We start from the raw sequence: 23,144 nt of genomic DNA, 5'->3' as shown, positions 1-23,144 counted from the left end.
GCAGGAATTCATCACTTGTTTACACAGTCAGTTACAATAGAGCAAAAGAGGGATCTATCAGACTTACTATACCAATTACTAAAGATACACTATTTTCAACCTGGTCTTCTTTTTACAAACAGCCACTTTTCCAACACATAGAATGTCATAAAGCTCCTTTGTTTAAAAGAAAACACTCCATCTTTGATTAACTGCTGCCTCCGGCACTGGGAGGAGGCACTTCTTTTCTTTTTCTATGCACTGTTTCTTCAGCATCTATGAACCATCTTCCCCCTTCTCTCTGCCACTAGCTAATATGCATTGCTGTCTCTGTAGCTGTAATACACTATTACAAAAAACTGACAAGGGACTTGCTTTGAAAAAAACTAAAAGAAAACACTCCATCTTTGATTAACTGCTGCTTTGATTAATTTGGACTACTACTGTGCTTCATCTTTAAATTGCAGTATTTTGGTTAGCAGAGGGAGAATGTACCTTGGCTTCTATAACAATATTCAACATGCCACAAATTACTAACATCAAATACAAACACTTTTTTTCCTTTCCTATTATAGCTTGAAGCAGGTCTTAAAAAGATTTATTTTCTAAAATGCCATCTCAGTATCACTAGAAATAGTTCTGCTTTTCATTCCTAGATGGAATACCTTGCTGATGATTTTTGTTTACTGTAAAACTAAACATCAAACTTTAACATCACTATCATTATAAAAGCTTTCAAATGGCAGTTTACCTACCTCAATAAAACTCTATGGCCTCTAAGGAAGAAGGAATGCATGTGGACAGTCATGTTCACTTCAAGCTTGCAACCTAACAGCTTCAGAAATACACCACCTGTAACTCTAAGATTAGAATAAGGACCCAAATCTCATCTTTAAATTATTATTATTATCTGCCTCCTCTCCTCAAGCTTCTTTTCCCTCAAATCAATGAGGAAAGATACTTAGCTACACTGAGAAGCGTAGAATTTAAGACCATTTACATAAAGCTAAATAATATTTAGTATGTGTTTCTGCCTTTACTTAAAAGGATACTGTTAGTTGGCTTTCAATGAGCTTTGGCTCCGTCACGCACCCCCAGTCCCCCTCAAACCAATTTATTACCTTCTGTTCCAATGCAAGCCGGTACTTCTGCTCTACCCTTTTGCATTTGTTGTACCAACTGTTTTCATCTGTGATGAAAGGAGGACCAATATTCTCTGGAGTGCTGCCTTCACTGCCACTACTGCCCAGCGTTCTTAGCTCTTCTTCATCACTGCTGATACTGTCAGAACTGAAGGATGAAGCCAAGTGAAAAGCTGTGTTTATTAAAATGCAATTTCCCCTTGAAATTAAAGAACCACAGTTTTAAAGATATCTTAAGCTCTGTAAAACAAGAATAACTGAAATGTTACAATAGGATAGATCACCAAACAACTTCTATTTCAAGTTTTTACTTCAAGCCACCTAAAGAGTAGATAAAAATTTGCTTGTGATATTAGTAAAATAGTCTTCGGCAAGTCAGACAACTGCATGTGGGACACTCTCCTGGAATACAAAGGCCAATGCATTACAATGCTATCTAAAGAAGTGGTGACTTAATCTTTCCTTCACAAATTTAAGGCAATGAGTAGTATCTGAAAAGAAATTGTATTTTTTTCTAAAAACATAGAAAAATAAAAAAGTTCTGTAATTATGTTAAATTACAAAAAATTTAAATGAGAATGTATAGTTAAATTTATAGCTAAGACAATATCTGTTATTTCACAGAACATAAGAATGTCCCTACATAGTATACAGATTCATTGTTAATGTATCTCCATATCATCCAGAATTAGTGAATGCCAGAGAATGCAGACATCTATCTCAAACACAAGAATTTTAATTTAACCAAATAACCATTTGAAATCTTCCCTTACAACTATGCTTTTCACTACACTAATAGCATTTACTAATTTTTTAAGTAGTGATTCCTGCAACCCCATGATCCTGCTGTGATGCAAGTTCTGCTTTAACTGGACCATGCAATTTGTCATTAACTTGTAAGCTAATAAGAACTTCAAGGGAATAACTAGGATGTTTTGTGTTCACTTGTACATCTTTAACACTAATCCTAACTCCCCACTGCTTTCTTCATTTTGGCAAACCTAAAAATAGAATACATCCCATTAATTTCAATGCTTTTTGGACATGGCAAATCTGATCTGTTAGATAGTGATCATTCTTTTTATTATTAATGATATGATCAGAGGAGCAAAATGTAACCAGGAAGTCAGATTGTATATGCAACTGGTTTTCTATTATGTGCTAACTGCTCATACGGCAAACTGCTTATCTGTCACATCTGACCACTTACCAGGGCATATAAAATTTTTATTGACAAAATAACTAAAGTTTATGGCTACACAGAAAAGGCCCAAGAGAAAGGACAACCTGGTTTGGTGAACTTACAAGGAAAAAAATTGTTTCCTCCTGAACTGTGATTCTAATCCACATAAACAAAGTTAGTGTGACTCACTCTGATGAGTCATGTAATAATTCCACCAGTCTGAAAGAGCAAGGTAGCTGAGTGTAGAGGTTTGTATTTAGATATGGATATAATTTTGAATGTGAATTAAAAACTAAGATGCCCAGTATGAAGTAAAATTTTGGCAATGAAAAAAAAATGTAAAAAGCAGTGTAAAGCTAAAAATTACCTCGGGATGAACTTCAAGTATGGTGTATAATCTATGACAGCTGGATAGCTGCCATCCAATCTCTCACCCTTCAGACAAAAACTGATAAAACAGAGAAACAATTATAAGTGTATAACAAAAAAGTTAAATGACAGTGACAGTTGGATCCTACCATTGTGTAATTTTATTTTTCTTATTTTTTTTTAATAAGAAAGGTCTACAGTATTTAATACTGAAATCCTACTCAAGAGAGCTAAACTGTTTATATTATGAAATGAGAGTCACTTTAAATTATAGCATAATATAATAAAAACTCCAACAAACAGAAATTCCACGCCATCAGCAAACAGATCGGGGCAAGTGGTATAAAGCCTAATTTTTAAATATTTGTTTTTATTCTGAAAATAAAGATGGATTGCAAGGGAGTAACAGGAAAAAGAAAGTTAGTTGAAGCAAGAGAAACAGCAGAACTATGGGTTAGCTTGGAATCTTTAGTAATTAAGCCCATTTAAAGTGTTTGCAGAGTGCTTATGTAACCATCCTACTAACTTTAAGTAAAAAATCAGTTCTCAAATATTTCAGTCTCTTCTTTCAGATACCTTCTGGTGTTGGGCTGCAGGAAGATGAGTAACACCAATGAAACGAACTTTCAGAAAATGCTCTTGGCTGTAGCTTTATAAAGCTCTCATCTACAGTCTATTCTTTCTGTACTGGATAAAAATGATTGTATTTGAATCATGTTTAATTGTCACAGAACTGACAAAATTAATTATGATTCCACAAGGCTCATATTCCTCACTCCTATGTCTGTCACAGAAAAACAGATCCTAGTGAGACACAGCTTTTGCTAACTTAATTGCAGTGGGCCATTTTGGACGACGCAGTCACATAAGCAGTATTTGGGAAGTACATCTGAAAGGTGGTTTTCTTCCCCCTAACAAAAGAAAAGCAAAGAAAATAGCAAAAAAACACCCCTGCAAAACCACAATTACTTTAAGTAGAGACATAATTCCACATTGTTGTAAGGGAGGGTGTGGAAATTTAGATTCTGTTCTCACCTGAGTTCCCCCATCTCCACCCCAAAGTCTTACTTACAATTCCACATAGATAAGCCAATCGACATTTATAAAAGATTGTTTGAACAGAAAAAAATCTCAAATACTGTGTGCAAAGAATGGCTTCAGCTTCTCAGCTATTCAAACCACAATACTATGAATTATATGGGGTACAATAAAAATGCACCTGTAGCGCTATGTTCCTATTTTTGCCCAGACAATTTTAGGCTCTTAAATGCCATACTGGCAAACAACTTGTATGTCTCCAACAAGAGCCAATAATTACTAAGCTCTCATACCAGTACCATGTATCACTTAGGCTTGTGCAGGGCAAACACAGTCAATTGATTGTTATTTATGGGAGAACTGACATACTGCAGACCTACTTGTGCTATCCTTCTTATTCACATATAGCTATTGTCCTAAATATAGTGCTAACACAGAAGCAGCTTAACTTCATATAGAGTAAAGCTCAAACTAACAATATCTGGTAAGATTTAAATTTGCTGTACACAAGGCTAGCTCTCATCTGCCTGTGCAGTAAGAACAGCTTTCTATGATTCTATTAACGTGGCTGCAGGGTAGATATTAAGAGTGTACTCCCAGGAGACTGGGGAAAAGCATTATCACTCCCCAGTGAAATCCCTCCTCAGAGGCTCTGTATGAGATGAAGTAGGCCCAACTAGGCATATGAACAGGGCCTCGCACCAGCCAGGTTTGATCTTTTCATAGGCACGCCAGTTTTTATACCTTGCTGACTTATTTATTTATACCAAGATGCTTTTTCCATTATCTAGGGTGTGTTTGCATCTTCATTACCTGAAAACAGGTCATTAATCATGTGACAAAACACAAAAAAGTCTACCTAGAGACTGCAAAGCTAAATTAATGTAGCTTGATAATACTTCACAGTTCAGCTGCAGTTAATTATAACACAAATTAATATTAAATGGTCATTTGTAGGTTAAACTTTAAAAATTAAAAGTGCTAAAGTTAAAGTTACCTACACCTTGTACATACGGAGTTACAATGCTGTCATCAAGGACCAGGGCACAACCATGTACTTAATCACGTTTTTCCCTATAATTTAAAAGTAACTTTAAAAGATTCGATTGTCTGCAAGTTTCACTTAATTGGTTTGATAAACCTTCTGAATTATACTTGAAATTGCTTTCAGCATTTTGATACCTGAAAGACCAGGTAATCATGCAGCTATACAAACTACGGCATAATTCTGTTCTTGTCTAGATAAGCCACTCAAGATCTCTCTCTGTCCCATCCCCTCCTTTTCTCCCACTTAGGTTTTGTCTCTCAAACTATCAAGAGAAACTAACAATGTTTTTCATAATGCATCGATTTATAAATACTTTCTTTGAGCATTTTGTCATGAAGCATGCAAATACCTGAAATCAATTGCATTGAGTCCCAACAGCATACCAGCAAGCATATTTGCTTCTTCACCAAGAACAACTGCTCCATCTTCATAAAATCTCCTTCAACAAAAATAAATTAGTTAATACAATTTTCTCACAACTAACAATGTTTTTCATAGTTACCAGAAAAGTGAAGAAATCCAATTTAATTAAAATCAAATCATGTGAACCCCAAGGGCATCCATATTTCATTTCAAATAAAGCAAACAAGTGGACAGCACAGCACAAAACACCACAATCTTAAAGCACATAAAAATTTAGACATAAGCAAAAATAACCTACAGCATTAGCCCTAAGAAATAGTAGAACAGGATGGACAAAATGCAAAGAAAATGATGAAGATATCTTATGCTTTACTGCTGAAAGGAAGAATTTGTGTCATGTACATTAAAAAAGTAGTTATTCCATCATGCGAAAAAAAGTCCTCTCTTACAATTGTACTTGCAGGCTCTACTAAAAGTTCAACATTCACTCTTCAGTCTTAGTATTTGATGATTTTTTAAGAATTTTTTTCACAAATCAGCTATTTTGCAGGTAGCATACTTTTTCTTAAAATACTATATGCTGGGAAGAAGCATGGTGCATTCTGTTATTCTGAGATTTAATATTTTCATTATTTGAAGCAGAGGTGTTTTCTTAACATCATTTTTCCTTGTAAAACACCTACTGGCCAAAGTTTTCAAACTCCATAGCCTGATCTCAAAATCAATTTCAAATACCTCTGGTATATGTAGACTTGTGAAGGCTGCTTAAGGATAGCGACCAAAAAAAGCAATTTTTAAATATGTTCCCTCACCAACTTCCCATTCTCTCCCATTTATTCTCATTTTCTCCTCCCAGCTACCAGAGAAGCAACTCCAGATAGAAACATGCCATCAACAGGGCAGGAGAAGAGGACCCACCATTGCCATGCATGCCCTTGTAAAAAAGGCATTTGGTCTGTGTAGCAAAGTAGCTCACACCTTAAAATTTTGTGTTAAAGGAGCCTTGGTGCCAGTAGCAGAGCCAGAAAGATTACTGAAATTCGCTTGAGCTTTACATGTGGAAAGAAGGAAACCAAGAACTGTTCAGCATCAAAGGCAAGGTTGAGAGATCACTTAGCAGAAACACAGATGTACAAGACCACCTATATACTCTAGCAATGTACGATTGTACGAAGGTGCCAGACTATGCAACTTATGTTTCAGACACCAGCAAGACTGCCCTACTGAAAGCTCCGTTTGTTGTAAGAACTGCATGAAAGCACTGGGATGGCTCAGTGAGAGCTCGAGTTGGCTGCATGAGAAACATCCAGAAAAGACACATTTTGGGGCACAGTTCCAAAGATTGAACTGTGTGATAAATGCACAGTGTAAGAAGTCCCACTTTGGCATTTTCATAACAGACTTCCAATTGCTGTAAGGGAACAAGTTGTCCAAGATGTTGGGTGTTCTCAGTGGAAGTAAGAAATCTGGAAGACTTCCTCTGGGAAGACAAGACTCTGCTCTCTAGCCTCTGACTCCAGGAAGGGCACCAGGAGGCTAAACTGGCCCCTACTTGAGATAGAATACTGAGAAATGTAATACTGAGCAAGAAGAACTTTACTTTCTGATTCCATACAGTTATTCTTATTTAGGAGCTAACAGCAATCCTCCCCATAGAAGATGATTACAAACCATTTCACTGGCATTTGTAAAATCACTGCCAGGTACCAATCTGTACTGTGTTCAGTTTATGTTGAAAAATGGTGTCTAGGAAGTAATCATACAAGAAAGACAGGACATACTGGTAAGAGGCAGACATTAGTCTGAAAATGGCAATGTTTCTTAAACCAGCCACAGTAATACACAAAAAAAAATAATTGCCTTGGAAAACTCCAAAATCATCTTTCAGTGTTATGCAGTTGACATCTCACAACAGAACAGTCTACCTTAAGAGTCTGTACTAACCAATTTGTTAGAAAAATAATTGTGTGCCCCTGCTTAATCCAACCCCCTTCCAAGTGTAATTTGCAGATGCAGAACAAGTAGTGTGGAGTTTCATTAGAAGACTAGCCCTAAAAGCAGGCACCTAAACAAAATATCAATGTTTAAAAAGAACTGTGTGATATATGAATCTCTTACTCTACATACACATGTATAACATGATATCTGTACTTTATCTAAATAATTGTTAATGTATAGAGAGCACAATACATAAATATAAATGCTAAATAAAGGGTGCACAGCATCACTAAAAAAATCAGGACACTTATAAGATATGCAGATTCCCACACAGGAAAAGAAAGCATGTTGATTATTACTAGCGGTTTTGAAATCCATACTATCAAGGTCTGAAACTGTAACTTTTATTTCCATCAGATGTATTTAAAATAATTGTTGTTTCCAATAGCTGTAACACTGAAAGAACATTCAAATACATTGAACATTAACATATTCAAATACATGAATTTGAAACTGCTATGAAAATAATACCACTGTTATTCACTAGCAAATAAATTGTACTACCAACCAGGGACAAAGAATGTACTACTTAACTACACAGTTTGTGACCCTCTTCCTCCTAATCTCCTCCTCAAAAACCCAAGTGACCTTTCAGTTTGGGGCAACATGAGTAAATCTTTTCCAGAAATCCATATTTTTCATATTACATCAAGAATCCTAGCTATGCCAAACCACTCATTATTTTCTTCTGTGTTTCTCAAAAGTTTCTTGGAATTTTCTTCTTTTCTTCTTCAAGGAGATTTCCTATATTTTTTTTTTCCTAGGTCTCTAGGGCTTTCTGCCAACCATACACAACATTGAAATAAACGTAACATCTTCTGTAATGGAGCTGTTGGAGTGAGTCCAGAGAAGGGTCATGAAGATGATCAGAGAGCTGGAGCACCTCTCCTATGAAGACAGACTGAGAGAACTGGGGCTGTTCAGCCTGAAGAGGGAAGAGACTTCATAGCCGCCTTCCAGTACCTAAAGGAGCCTATAGGAAAGCTGGGGAGGGACTTTTTACAAGGGTGTGTAGTAATAGGATGAGGAGGAATGGCTTTATAGACTGGAATAAGGTATGAGGGTGGCACAGGTTGCCCAGGGAAGTTATGGATTCCCACTCCTTGTAAGTGTTCAAGGCCAGACTGGACAAGATGTTGAGTGACCTGATCTAGTGAGAAGTGTCCCTGCCAATGCAGGGAGGTTGGGATTAGATGATCATTAAGGTCCCTTTTAACCCAAATAATTATGCTACAATTTCAGAATTAGTTCTCTTCTTTAGAGAGCTTTTATTCTCTTTTGACCTTTCAAGAATTCTAGACTAGCTTCCACTAAGGTTTTTTTCAGTTTTGCCCATGCTAAAATCCAATGAAATAATACCAACTCCAGATATCTTTTACTGGGTTATAGCTGTTTATTAGTGACAATATTTCCTATACAAATCAAGTGGAACGTTCACTTTCCAACCTAGGCCTCTCACCTAAGCAACATTTGCTAAAACACTGCAAAATAAAAGTCTTAGAGACCTGGTTGTTTTGAAGTCTCTCAGAGCTGTGGAAATATATTCAGATAAATGCTTTTCCATAAGTGCTACTCTGATCCAGGCTCGACCCTGCAAGAAACAGATATCAAATATTTAAGTATTACAGAATGAAACAATTTTACATCTGAAAATGAATATAGTTTGTTTACCTGGGGGAAACAAACTGATTAACAAAATTACTACTAAACAGAAATTTTCGCTAAGATGTACTTCATTACAGTAAAAATGAAAATTAAAAATTGATTCTTAGAAATAAACTTTATTATAAACTAAATTTCTCCAAAATTTGAAGGGGAAAAACAAAACAAAAAAACACACAAAAAAGGATTTTGCTTTAATTTTATACTCCAGCCATTTGAAAATCTCATGTGTTTAAGTGGTAGCAGATAATGGCAGAATGCTTTTCCTTTTAAAGACAATGGTATTGGAAGCACCCAATCAGTTCCACTGTAAAGCGGCAGTAATGCGCCCTCAGGATGATTTAATTAAGAATGAACACTCTTCATTAACTCAAGTATTTCTGGGATCAATTAAAAAAACTGTAACTCGGTGACATATTTTTAATATAATTTGCATAAATTAGTTTTCCTCTCAGTAAGGACATCATCTAGAATGTGCACATAATATACAGGAATGAAATCCTGTATATTTAGGCTTCAACTCTAAGAAGCCTAAAACTTGTAGTCCAAAAGCAAAACTTCATTCAAACAGTTCTATAAGCAACAGCAAGAGTTTAAAAAATAACCTTTAGGAACATATGTTGCACTGTGTTTACACATCTAGTGCACAGGATTATAGTTTACAAGAGTGAGAAATTTCAAATATCTGCCATATTTACGACTGTCAGTTTGAGAACAGGGGTGTTTCTTGTAACCCACATAAACTGGCAAATAGCTATATTAATGTCTTTTTGCTTAGTAAATCTTTATTAGCAGATAAAACTGTTAAAAGTTTCCTGCACCATCACACCAATAAACTCAAGGACTAATCACACCTTTTGCATTATTGCATAAATTATATACAAAATAAAATTATACCTAGATTGGGGGGAAAAAAAATATCAAATTTCCACAATTTAAAAAAATTGTTAGGCATGCCTACATGAACTTAACTTTCCTCAACAAAAAATTACCTAAGTTTGAAAACATGAATGCAATCATTTTATGATACAACATGCTCACTGAATAGAGAATGAGATTTATTCTGCTGAATAACATAATTTGAAAGGAAAAACATTAAGATTTTAAAGGGTTTTTTAAAGTAAATATTTATTAGGTACATATAAGAAATAATTATTTCAAACAATGAAAAATGTTGTGGGGCAAACTTAGTTAATATGGCTTTCACCCAGGTACAGAAACGTCAGCTGTATTTTACACAGAACAATGCAATAAAAAGTACATTTGATCTTTCTTTTCCCTACCTTAGCTCTAGAAGAAGCGACGTTCTCCATGTTCTCAATACTGCAGATGCAATTGTGAGAGACTTTTCGGCAAGCTACTCGAATGTAGTCCCAGAAACTACGAGGGCTTTCATAGCCAAACCAGGTAACCTGACCTTTAATTAAGATACAAGATATATCAAGATTTATGAACCTCCCTCTCTGCTTATTTGAAATGAACATAATTAAAATACTTCCCTATAGGTTGGCTAAACTGACAGGATTTTATACTAGCAAGCCCAAAAATTCCTACTGAATACTGGCTCACAGGTGTGAAAAAAATTGTATTCTGCACCTCATCCCGATTTGAAACTGCTGCACAAAGAACAGTTCGGGGCTTTTCTGTATATATCTGTGTTTTGTTAGTTTTTTCCTTGTTAGTGCGCTATAGTGATGCTCAAGAGTTCTTCGTGGGATTTTAAAAATCACACACTGTTGGCTTAAAAATACAATGCAAAAAGTATTTCTGTTATTTGATATAGGTAGTACCACACATTTCACTAATACAGTCAAGTAAAAAGACTTCTGTTCTTAAAAAAATTATATATACATATATATACATACAGATACACATATACATGTATCTATATAAAACAGTGTTTGCTGTGGTTAACTCTATTTAGGAGCAGACTGAAGCTTTCCAAAATGTGCTTTCATTGAAGGAGACATCAGTGCACGATCAAGAAAGTTTTGAAGTCACAATTTATTTTGAGTACACACAACATTCCTTGGGAAGTTGACCAAAATGAATTGAGCAACTCAGCATCTTTTCTGGAGCTTTAACCAAGACTCTTTGTACTTTTTTCCAGCTTGGAATGTATTGCAGTTAGAAAACAAAAGGCAAATTTACATATGACTTACAACCACTCCACACAAAATGAATTTAATCACAGATGCAACATTTCAGCCCCATTTTCAGACTAAACCACAATACAACAGCAAACAGGTATGCAAAAAGTATGATGAATATTGCCCTCTGCTGACAGCCATTATCATATATGTTCAAAACCTTTTCTTCATATACAACAAGATCTTATTGTTAAGCTAATTTTATTTCAAGCCTTGAGTTGTAATTCTGAAGCGTTACTAATTTATCAGAGAGACTTCTAATTCTTTTGCGGTTAGAAAGTTCAGATTTCAAGAAAGAACATATTATATTGACACTGCAAATCACACATACTGAAAATGCCAAGAGATGATGACAAGGATATTCTTATTTAGCATGACTTATCTTAGCTTCAAGCATAGCTGGAGTAGTGTCAAGGATCTGTCTCCTATGATCTTAAAAAAAAATTCAAGTGGTGGGTTTTTTTCTCTCAGAGGGTGCATGTAACTTGACTTTGTGACCCATCTGCTTACTTCACCACATGGATTTATTAAATTCAAAGTTAGATAAGAGAAAAAAATTGAAAATGCAGGAAAAATGAATATATGCTACTCAATATGGCAAAGGAAAAACAAAATCCCAAGGTGTTTCAGCCACTGTAGATTCAGATCATCTCAGCTCAAGGACTGAAATAAAATGAGGTAAGAACTCTTACAAATTTCATTTTTTTTGTTGAAATGCCAAGCATAGCAGACATCAACAAGAATTCAATGGCATTTTAACATTAAAAGTTTCAGATATTTTTCATATTCTTTACCATTTCTGAAATATTTCTGCCCTGGAGATTATACCTGCAAAATTAAATGCAACTGAAGTGTGAAAATGACTTTGTGTCAAAAATTCCAGTGCCAACTAATAAAGCCAAGTATATCACTCAATAAGATTTTCATCTTTTTCAAACTATCTTAAGAAAAGAATGCATTCTTCAAAAACCAGACAGTTTCACTCTTACAGTTTTCTGAAGTCACTAATACAAAGCAATTCCCTTCACCAGTGAACATCTGAAGAACACATGTAATTTAGAAACAAAAATAACTTTACAGCACAAATACATTCAAGTACACAGCACTCAAAATTTGACTCACACTGATAAACAAAGCAAGCTGTCCATAATTACCATACACTCTTGACATAACACTGGGGTCTCATCTCACAGCCAGCTCTGCAAGAGGGTATGATGGGTTTCAGACCAAGATATGTGTAGATGTGTCTCTCCAGGACATGCTCTAGTGGTCATGGTGTTTTTTTCTGGGTTGACGGTTGGACTCTGTGATCTTAGTGCCACATCTACACATTTCTTGCGTATTTCCAGGGATAGTGACTCCACCACCTCCCTGGGCAGCCCATTTCAGTGTCTAACTACTCTTTCAGCAAATAAATTCTTCCAACTATCTAGTCTAAACCTCCCTTGGTGTACCTTCAGGCCGTTTCCTCTGGTCCTGTGATTATTCACTTGTGAGAAGACACCAACACCCACTTCCTTACAACCTCTTCTCAGGTAGTTGTAGGGAGGAATGAGGTCCCCCTTCAGCCTCCTCTTCTCCAAACTAAACAATCCCAGTTCCCTCAGCCTCTATTTGCAGGACTTGTTGTCTAGACCCTCCACCAGCCTGGTTGCTCTTCTCTAAACTCAGTCCAACAACTCAATGTCTATCTTGCAGTGAGGGGCCCAGAACTGAACACAGTACTCGAGGTGCAGTCTCACCAGTGCTGAGTGCAGAGGCATAATCACTTCCCTACTCTTGCTTGTCACACTAAATACTATTGCTTTTGTCAGCCAAATAAAATTACTACATAAGCATGTAAGCTCCATGCTTAATATTAAAAATTACTGTCCACAGAACTTCAAAGTACATAGAAACAATATTGTGAAAAATTCACTTTTTTGAATACTGCTACACACTTATTTGTATCAACACGATTTTGCTTGAGTCTGACAACTAGATACAAACACTAGTTATTTCAGATCTTTTTCCACACTTCAGAAATTATTCACAAGTAAGACATTAAACACTTTGGTTCCTACTCAATTACAGTCCAATTAATATCTACAAAGTTCAATAGTTGCAAAGTAATAACAACTGGGATGCTCTAAGGTACAGGCAGGTTTTCTACAGACTTCTCTGAATTATTTAGTTTGCAGCAAAGTTTTTTATCCTGCAAAAAAAGAATTTTTAATACAGCTTGTTGGTCATAAACTAGCATGCTAGTCCTTTGAGGAATTTCTGTGATACTTACTTTTTCATTTTGGACCTACAGAATAGGTCATTAAAAATTAAAAATCTGTACTAGTTCATAAACCAAATCCTCCAAGGCAATTATAAATTCAGTTAAGATTTTTCTCCATAATAGAGAAAGGACAATGAGTTAAAACCAAAAATTACACCAGAGTTCTACTATTTCTTTTTAGCCAAAATAGTAATAGGGTTACTAAGTGTGTATAAATATGAAATCTAGTAACAAAAGCTATTCTGCTAACAGCATTATTGCACCAAATAAATGGCCACTGCAACTACATGCTTAGACAGATTCCTGATGATGCATGGCATTAGAACATTTTATATAATGAGGAAAGGAAGAGAATTATTATGTTTATCTTCTCACTCTAGCAGCACTGATCATCCTAGAAGCTTACTGCTCGCAGTAGGCTTTCTAAAAGAAAAAAGCAAGCAAGCAAACTCCACAGTTACTAAAATCAGGAATAACACAGATCAGAGAGAGACAAGCAGCTTCCATGGGCAACTCTAGCAGAAGTTTTTGAAGTGTTTATAATACTTTCTAAATGTACATAGAGTAAAAAAGGCACACCAAGTTATGAGAGTGTCAGAATAGAACAGTACAGCACACTGTTGTGTGTCATTGTGGTGATAAATGCAAGTAAGTGCATAGATGACATAGACTGACAGCACCTATGACATGCAAAAATCACAGAAATCACAAGATGCACTATATACATTGACAGTGATAGAACTTAATTTATACACTATAACTCAGGAAAAGCATCTCTGCAGTTGAAGCATTTTTCCCCTTAAAATGGATATTCTTCCTCTCATTTTGTTTTGCCTGGATCCTATCTGAACACAAAACCAATAAGCAGCAACAGTCACTATATTCCACCAAAACAATGCTTTGCTCCTTAGAAACATTGTATTTAGTGCCAGAAGACCATTCCCAGAAAAAGTATACTAATTAAACAGCCCTAATGCAAATTAAATACTTAAAAAATTCTTCCTTCCGCACCCTGAACTTCCAAAGGAAGTTAAAGATTAAAAATTGTTATTTGCCATGGTATTAAGAAAGTAAAGGTCTATGTACTCAGACTCTCAAATCCGGATCATCCCTTTAACTACACTGCCCTGGGATTATCCTGACAACTTTAATACAATGAAGCCATTTATCTCACCATAGTCAAACTGATCATGATGTTCTGCTGCTTTAAAACACTGTATACAACACACTGCAATCACCAGTCTGCTTTTAGTGTGCTCCCACTGACATGAAATATGCATTCTGAATACACTAGTCACTTCAATCAATAAAATGCAATTTCTGTCAAGCCCTGAGTTGTGTAATATATACCATCTTAAAATTTGAATTGTCAAGGTACATTTTTAATCTCAATTTCCCTTTCAAGTTTTTAAAGAATAAAACAATTACTTGCAGTGATCTAGCTTATTACCAAAATATTCTCCAATTGCAGTATGATGCAAAAGATGCTGTCCTTTTCCATATTTTTATTTAACTCTGCCAACTTAGAAAATCATACCGGTAATTACAAGACTGAAACAACTATTTAGCTTTTTTATTTTCTCTATTTCTTATTTAAATAATTCTTTACTTACAAATTATATTTGCCTGTAACTCATTTGCCAACCTGTCAAGGCTTCTGTTCTGTACTGCCTGTCCTGAATAGACTGTAAAGTAAAAGAACATTTTTTGGGGGGTAGGGAGAATAGAGCTCATAATAGTTTTTGCTCAAACATCACTAAAGCTGGGGGAGAAGAAAACAGAGCACTTTCCCTGCAGTGTCAAGTTGCTAAGTACCCATAATCACTCCAATAATCTTTGTCACAATGTGACAAACTCTATGTTCCTACCCTACTGTGTGATTTATTTTTTTTTCCTTCTCTGACAAGGGCAGCAGGTAGTAATTGTGCTACTCAAATGTCAGCCTATCCACAATACTGTTCACAGAGCTTACTTATGAATATTAAAAAGCAAAGGTACAAAAAGGAGTAGATTGCAATATTACACATCTATACTTAGATTATTACTATGTCCTTCATAATTCTCAAATAATTTCAAAAACTGTACACAGAACTGAGAAATAAGGAGAAGCTTTGAAAGTCCTTTTCTAGTGACTGTTACTGCTAAGGCACGCTCTGTTCTTTTAGCAAAGCTGCTTCCTCTAGAACAATCAGAAAAAGCAAACAGATATTTTCTGAAATTAGAACAACATCTGACTCTGATATAAGAGGAAAATCAACAACTGATCTTTCTCAAAAGTAATTTAATCCAGAGCCATATAACATTCCAGTAGCAAAAACTACCTTCTCTAGGAAGGCTGAGGGACAGGAATGAAAAAGACCTAAACACACTATCTGGAAAAGAGGCAACAACAGCAGGAAAGGGAGAAAGAAATGGGAGCAGCACCACAGATCTGCTTTCTGTAGCTTCTGTTAAATCAGAAAAGACTACAATCGTCTTTCATAAACAGACTTTTAGGACACAGTCTTACCATAAAACAGAACAGCAGACAGAGCTCAGCACCATGGCAACATCCACTTGCTTAATTACCAGCTGAGAAGGCTTCCAACAAGAACCCTGGAAATACCTTTCACAAAAAACACTTGACTTTTCCACAGCAATGCAAACCATCAAAAGGACAGACACACAACGTACTTCCATTCACCACCAAGGAGTTTCTACAGATGTACATCAGTTTCATATAAGCAAATTCTGATGTCAAAACCATCACCAATAAGGAAGTTAATTAACATACCTTTCAGTCGATGACTTAGAATCTGTTCCAGAATGGCTGCAAAATTATTAAATTCAGGGGAATTATCATCTACAGTCTCAAAACAGGAACGGTCAATCAGAGTCTTGACTGAAAACCTAGAACAAGAGTACAATACAATTAAATGGATAGCTACTGGTCCTCTATAGTAGGACAGTAGTTTGCATAAACCAAATGAGCAAAGACCCAGAAAACCACCTTGATGATTTCAAGTTCAGAGAAACGCAAACACATACCACATCAAGAAATAGCCTGGAAATACAATTAGCATTGTTGCTCTTAGGCATAAGGACTTAAAACCAAAATTCTCATATTTTCTACATAAAGGGGACTGTTTTGGTTTGTTGGGTTTTCTGGTAGTGGGGAAGGGTGCCAGAAGAAGCTCCCCCTGCTCCAAACCCAGGGACAAGAGATGCTTCTCAGCAATTTAACATGCAAAAGAATTGATATAACAGCTGAGCAGAGAAGGACTTGGGGGGAGAAGAGCTGTGCTCATGTTTGGTGAGGAAGAAGGGGAAGAAGGTGCCCAAGCAGAAGTTTCCCTGCAGCCCATGGCATGATGGCAGGCTGTTCCCCTGCAATCATAGAGAAAGGTGATGGAACATTCCCTGAAGATGCCAGGAGGGGTGAACTTGGCCAGTGGCCTTTCATTTTGTGGCCATTGGATTTGCTGCCAGTGGACTCTGATTACGCATCTTTGGAAGACCCCAGGGCCAGGGGAGGTGGCTGTTCCCAAAGCAGCCCCTGACTCTGTGAGAAGCCCATGCTGGAGCAGCTCTGGACCCCATGGGAAGGACTCATGAAGGAGACGTTCATGAAGGACTCTCTCCCATGGGAGGGACCCCACGGAAAAGCAGGGAAGGACTGTAAGGAATCCTTCTTCCTGAGGAGGAGGGAGCAGCAGAAACCACCAGCCTGTGAACTGACTCTAAACCCCATCCCCTGTCTACCTATGCCACTGGGGGGAGGAGGGAGAGAAAGCGGGAACAAAGTGATTTGGGCCTGGGAAGAAGGGAAGGGTGAGGGTAACATATGCAAGCCCTGTCTGTGTCCTGTGTGTGTTTGATTAGTGTGAAATTAAATTATTGTTTTTCCCCAAATTGAGTCTGTTTTGCCCAGGACCTTAATCAGTGAAGAACCCTCCTTGTCCTTTGTCTCAACCCATGAGCTTTGTCCTCCTCATCCCAGAGTGTGTGTGGAGGGTGGAGCTGAGTGAGCAGCCATGGAGCTGTTCCTTTGTTGTGTTGGGCCCAAACCACAACAGGGAGCTAATTATTTTCTAATTCATTTTCTCTTCTCTGAACCATGTTAATAAAGCTATAGAAAAAAAAACAAGCACTCAAAAGCATCCCATATGTCTCTTTACCTAACCATAACTTTTGCTTGACGTTTTGTCAATGCTCCTTTTATTCTCAAAGCCTATGCCCAAGAATCACAAGTATAAACTTTAGCCTATTATAAAAACACAGTAATATCATCCCAATGCAAGAATAATCCAAAGATGTTATAATACAATGCATTTTTATACACTGTTAACATTGTGCATTAATTTGAACAGGCCAATTTCCCTGAGAATGGGAGCAAACCCTGCTCAGCACCATATTACTTATTTATTATGCCCAAAAGGCTACCAATTTAAATGATCTAATACTTGAAATTGCAAAGGCTGAATCAAGCCACTGTAAAAAGCAGACAAGATGTAATCAGTTCATTAGCCAGTTAGCTGTGTTCAGTTACACCTGCACTCACACTATTTCATTCTTATTCAAAAGATAGCTTAAACCTGAAGAAACAAGTAAAAAAATGTTTTTCCCTTGTCTTCACCATTTTAATAACTACACATTTTTATTTTCCTTTCTGCTCCTTGTTCTTTAGTTTTCAGCTTCAAGGCAAGTTTCATATGTTCTCAACTTCAGGAGTGACATTTATTTCCAGGCATTTATTGTGTTTTTGCAACAATCCTAATTTCTATTAGAGCCTGAGGCAACAGTTTTCACAACACCCAAACTTCAACAGCACCAGCTTAGGAAGTTCATGCTGCTTGCTCATCCCAGAGCCTATACCTGAGCCTACTGCTCTGCTACTTGTGCCAGCTCTTTTTACGGGGCTCACTATGAACCAGTTCTTCAGTACTTCAGAGGAGGGGTGGAATGACTCGTAAACACGGATACATTCATGATAAGTATGTTTCACAACATCCCAATACAAACAGCTGTGTTCTACAGCACAGCTGCAGAAGCAGCATATTATATAGAGAAGGAATGAGACTCCTTAAACCAGCAGTACTATTTTCAAATGCTCTGTACTGTGTAAGTATTAGTGGAGTCAGCACAGCTTCCTGATGATCAAACTATGCTCAAAATTAATTTACATATATATAATTTCAAGAGTTTCAACTCAATTATGTTATACTTAAAAACTTCTGAGTAAAGATTCCCACTGTACTTTTCCTGCAGGCTCCTATTGTTGCAATGATTTTGGCAGAACAGGAATTAGAAGTGAGAAGGGTGGGGGAGGAAGTTTCTTATGCAGTGCCAAGTTATGATTCAGTTTTGAACTCCTCCACACTTCCAACTGATTTTGAGTAAGTGAGAGACAAGCATGCCCACCAATACACTTATTTCTACCTTGTCAGTATCATTGCTATTGACTACTCTAATGGCAGTAATGATTGCTTTCTCAAAGCTACACCAGAGCTGTAAAATTATCTATAGAAAAAACCCCAACTTCTTAATTCTGAAAAACCAATGTGTATAGCAATACCATGACCAAGTCAGTATTAAGTGTAACAAGAACACTGCTCCTACACTGTGCTGATCTGAAAAAGAGAAGGTTCCCCACGTCACTCCCTCACAGGAACATACACAAGGGAGACAGTGAGCTAGCAGTGTAATGTACCAACCTACATATAAGAATATCATCTTAAAAGAGAGATAAATCCAAGGAAAAAAAAAAACAACTTAAGAGCAATTCACATACACTTGTAAAAAATCACAGACAAGTATTTTTTTATAATAATAATTTAAAGCATTCTGCAATTCAATTGCAGAAAAAACCCAAAACCACTAGTTTTTAAGGATACAACAATTTTTAAATACCTATGATCTGATTAGAAAAGACAGTCTAACAGCTCATCATCACTAATGGTGGTCTTTTTAAGTGATCATTACTGCCACCATGCTCTCCATAGACAACATGAATTTCCATCTTTCTACACTTTCACAAAAAAACTAAAAACCTTCATAGCTATGTCAAGTTGGTTGATATTGGCTTTTGGGAGAACTGGCAGGGAGTGCAAGTATGTACACCTTGTTTCCATAGACCAGGAAGATTATCAGTGCTACCAGGCAAAATCTGATTGACCTGAAATATCTTGGGGGATATTAAAAAAATCTTAAGCAAATACTCCTGTATTGCCTTTTTTTCCCCCCCCTTTTTTTTCTGTAGTACTACAGAGGGGCAAACTAAGTGTAAGTTAAAAGTCACTAACACATTTTGCATGATATTCATGCTTCACAATGCTTACCACAGATTGGAGAAAGAATTTAAGGTATGTAGAAGTGATGCCACTGAAAAGAGCTGACACTGTAAGCACTGGGTAAGCAATTTTACTTAGTCATTCAAGATGCCTTATATGTTACTTGTAGTGTATACAGCCCACAACTCCCAAAAAAAACCAGAAAGCCCATGCTCTTGCAGTTATGTGGAACCACTTGGGGACTTGCAGGCCAACAAAGAAAAGGTCAGGTCTAAAGCACACAAGAGCTATGAAGAAAAAAATGTACAAGTACGTAGAGTTAGAGCAGCGTCCTTATTTCCTTTTGTTGCTCCCCCCTTCATCTTCTTTACACTGGGCTACTATAGTACCATTGCACTCAAAGCAACAATCTATCTATACTGCAGAGATTAACTGCAAAACTGTAACAAAGGGGAATTAAAAGGTAAAATGGCTTGAAAACAAAATTTTCTAAGACAAACTTTTTGGTGGTGGACTGTGGTAGCAGAGGAGTAATATAGCTCCAATACCTCTTGCGTCAAGACTCATCAAAATGGAGGTAATTTATCTGATAATTTCCCATTGTGTCTCTGCAACAATAGGGTTGTTTTGTTGGCTTTGAAATCATGTTTAGTGGATCGTTTGGGATCTTTGGTGTTTGGGGTTTTTTTGTTTGTGTTTTTTTAATATGGTAACCGCCATTGGATGGATTCCAATGTCAGTGCTTCTAAACAACCTTCATGAACTCTGATGTTTTCAGATTCTTACATGTTCTTCTCTGTCACAAATCTAGTTTTGCTTGAGCCAAAAAAAGATGTGGAAACTAGCATCCTCCAACCTTAGAAAGATCTTCTGAATTACATAAGTGGGAAATATTCTTGAATACAAAATATTTATAGCAATCTTTCCGGGGTAGGCTCTTCCACTGTTTTGGAAGATGCACAAGAAGATCTCCCAAATTTCTTGAATAACTCCAAACCAAAGCCAAATCTTTCCTAGATTAATTCCAGGTCTACAGGCTTATTTGCAAAGCAACAAGAAGCCTCTGATCAAAAAGCAAACAGGCAGAAAATCTGAGTGCTATATGAGTTTGTCAATTTTCATTGTCAGATTCTGCTGCTCAGTTTTCATATGAGTGGAAGGATTCTGTCAAATATATGTAGCTTGGGAAATGTCATTAAAATGTCATTTTAAAGAACATAAACTATTAACATAGAATAATCCTAAGATTATAAACTAATATCCTTTATGCTAGAGAACATGGCTTGGACAGACAGCTCAACAAAGGGTCAATGACACTGCAACAGTGCTTAAGCGCACTATTCTGTATTTAAGCTATGACCCTCTCAGACCAATGCCTGTCTCTACTTTCCTGGTGGTTCTGTATCTATATGGATCTTCTATCTATGAGTCTTAGAGAAGACTAGACTAAAATAGGGTGAACAAGGTCCACTTACTAAAAAACGGGAAGACATCAAACTTCAGGAACAAAAGGTAGTGAGAGAAACAGAACATTTATTCAAACAAAAATATCCAAAAAATTATTGCAATTTATATCATGGCTGTGCAGTTACACAAACATAACCATGTATTTTCACATGCAATCCATTCATGGAACAGAAGTAACCTCATTTGCCATGGCTACAGTGCCACCCAACATTTTAGTGGAAATAACCTGTTCCCTCAACAGCTGTAAACAAACTATCCACAGCTCTGTGAGGAGTTAAGTATCATCACTGTAAGGAAGGGCTAAAAACCTAAAGCCTGGTTCAACTATTAAGTAAAAGTCTGCTAAACTGAAGCAAAACAGTTCATTAAGTTACCAGAGACTGTTAACAGATAGTAATTCAGAAGAGTATCTTCCTTGTGATCTCTCACCTTCACTGGATAGCAAGTCATATAATCCAAATTTAATCTAATAAATTAATTTGAGCTATTTTTAGCAGAAATACGCCACATTCTCATGGGATTTTGCTTAGACATAACTACTAATTTACTGGGGTTTATGCTACCTTGGCTATTCCTAACAAATAACAATTTTCAGTGACAGAAAATGTGCAGTAACTACAGTAAAACACCGAAATATTGTGAACATTTACACAGGCAGAAGAATATAAATATTAAAAATGCATGCATATGATAATACTTTTTTATCATTCTTTCAAAATTTTAAGGTTGTATTGACAAACTAGGAACTTCAGGTTTTGTGAAGAAACATCAAAATGCAATTGTTTTCCTGAGAATTGCTAAAATACAGCAATTTAAAGTGGTTTCTGCTATAGCTCTTTGTCTCATATGTGTTTGAGTGGATTTCCTCAGATTTCTGAGCTCCTTTAAATATCTTCCAACATAATTTCAACTGCAGGACAAGGACATAAAATAAACAAATGGAAAAATAAAATTTAACAGCACAGAGTACAGAAGAATTCCTCTCAAATGAGAATAGAGAAAAAAGAGCAAGCTCTGTAGAACCCAATATACTCCATTAAAAAGAACTGTTTATATCCCGTACAGTTATCTCATTACTTCATAAGGGTGGTGTTTTCCTAAGCCTGTGGATTGGCAGTATCTGTATCTGTGTAACAATAGTGAAAAAGAAAGCTTCTGTTTCTTCTGTTTCACCAAGTTTGATAAAAACCATTTTTTGCACATCTTTATCACAGTTAAATGCAGAGATAGGCATAAAACCCTGAGAAGAGACAGAGTAGTGTCAATGTTACTAAAATCCAGATAGGAGGACTTAAATGATTATTGAAGCAAATTCCTTTCTGTGGCCAGATGAAAGTTAAACTTTTTAAAACCCATCACTGATGTAAAATTAAAGCAAAAACAAAAGTGCATAAGAGATCATAAACTGTTTTTAAAAATACTGCTGCAGCTTTAAGTGGTGAGGGTACAAAATTACCTAACAGTTATCCTGGCACACAATTAAAATTTGTGAGAATTAGACTTACATCGGAGCTCAAAAATCTGCTTAAGACCTTCCCCAGATAATAATCAAATTCGTTTGATAACTTAAAAATATAGCAATTGAAACACACTAGTGGAGTCACTGCTACCAGGATACACGTATTTAAAAGTCTTCCACGACGCAATGGGCCAGTCCTGCACACAGCAGTGGAAATGCTTACATGAAACACCATGTGAAGTATCATTACATTTGTATAAGCTCAGCACTGAGATGCTAAAAAAGAAATAAAAATTGACTACAGTAGATCTAGCCGGTACTGCAGATCTCCTGATCTAGATTTTGGAGATAAAAATATCCCCTGAGCACAGCCTGCTCGGGACTGCTCCTGCGGCACCAGCGCGCTGGCAAGGAGGCACGGTTAGCCCCTTGGAAAAACAGATTTAGGTTTCACTTCACGTCCAATGTGCCTGAAGTCTAAATTTTAGAAGCAGCCGTACCTCCTCCATGCAAGAGAGACTGGCGCTACACCAATTCTATTTACACGAAGATGAAAACCTCAGCTCCACACTGCCGAGACCTCAGCCTGCCCTGCCTTGCTCCAGCACACGCCTCTCCCCCAGGCAGGCAACCCATGTGCCCAAAACAAACCCTTCTCCCCGGCCGAAAAGGGCCACTGAAGGCGGCGACGCGACGCTGCCAGGTGCGCCCCGGCCCCGCACACCGGAGCTCCGGAGGAGCTGAGTCAGGA

General features: G+C 36.8%; 1 protein-coding gene across 1 annotated transcript in view; it reads right to left on the bottom strand.

Annotated features, from left to right (window-relative positions):
• The window catches only part of RUNDC3B (RUN domain containing 3B), a 54,175-nt gene that overhangs the window by 24,785 nt on the left and 6,246 nt on the right, over positions 1-23,144 (bottom strand). Inside the window, exons 4-10 of the mRNA XM_010001580.1 lie at positions 17,356-17,408; positions 15,972-16,087; positions 10,066-10,199; positions 8,626-8,711; positions 5,109-5,198; positions 2,672-2,752; positions 1,101-1,269 (exon numbers count right to left, since the gene is read on the bottom strand). Coding sequence (XP_009999882.1) covers positions 1,101-1,269; positions 2,672-2,752; positions 5,109-5,198; positions 8,626-8,711; positions 10,066-10,199; positions 15,972-16,087; positions 17,356-17,408 — 729 coding nt within the window. The remainder of the gene's footprint in view (positions 1-1,100; positions 1,270-2,671; positions 2,753-5,108; positions 5,199-8,625; positions 8,712-10,065; positions 10,200-15,971; positions 16,088-17,355; positions 17,409-23,144) is intronic.

Source organism: Chaetura pelagica, unplaced genomic scaffold, assembly GCF_000747805.2.
Source record: "Chaetura pelagica isolate M959 unplaced genomic scaffold, ChaPel_1.0 scaffold127, whole genome shotgun sequence".
NCBI classification, from domain to species: domain Eukaryota; kingdom Metazoa; phylum Chordata; class Aves; order Apodiformes; family Apodidae; genus Chaetura; species Chaetura pelagica.
The sequence above is the reverse complement of the archived record's forward strand: the minus strand, read 5'-3'. Positions and strand labels throughout refer to the sequence as shown.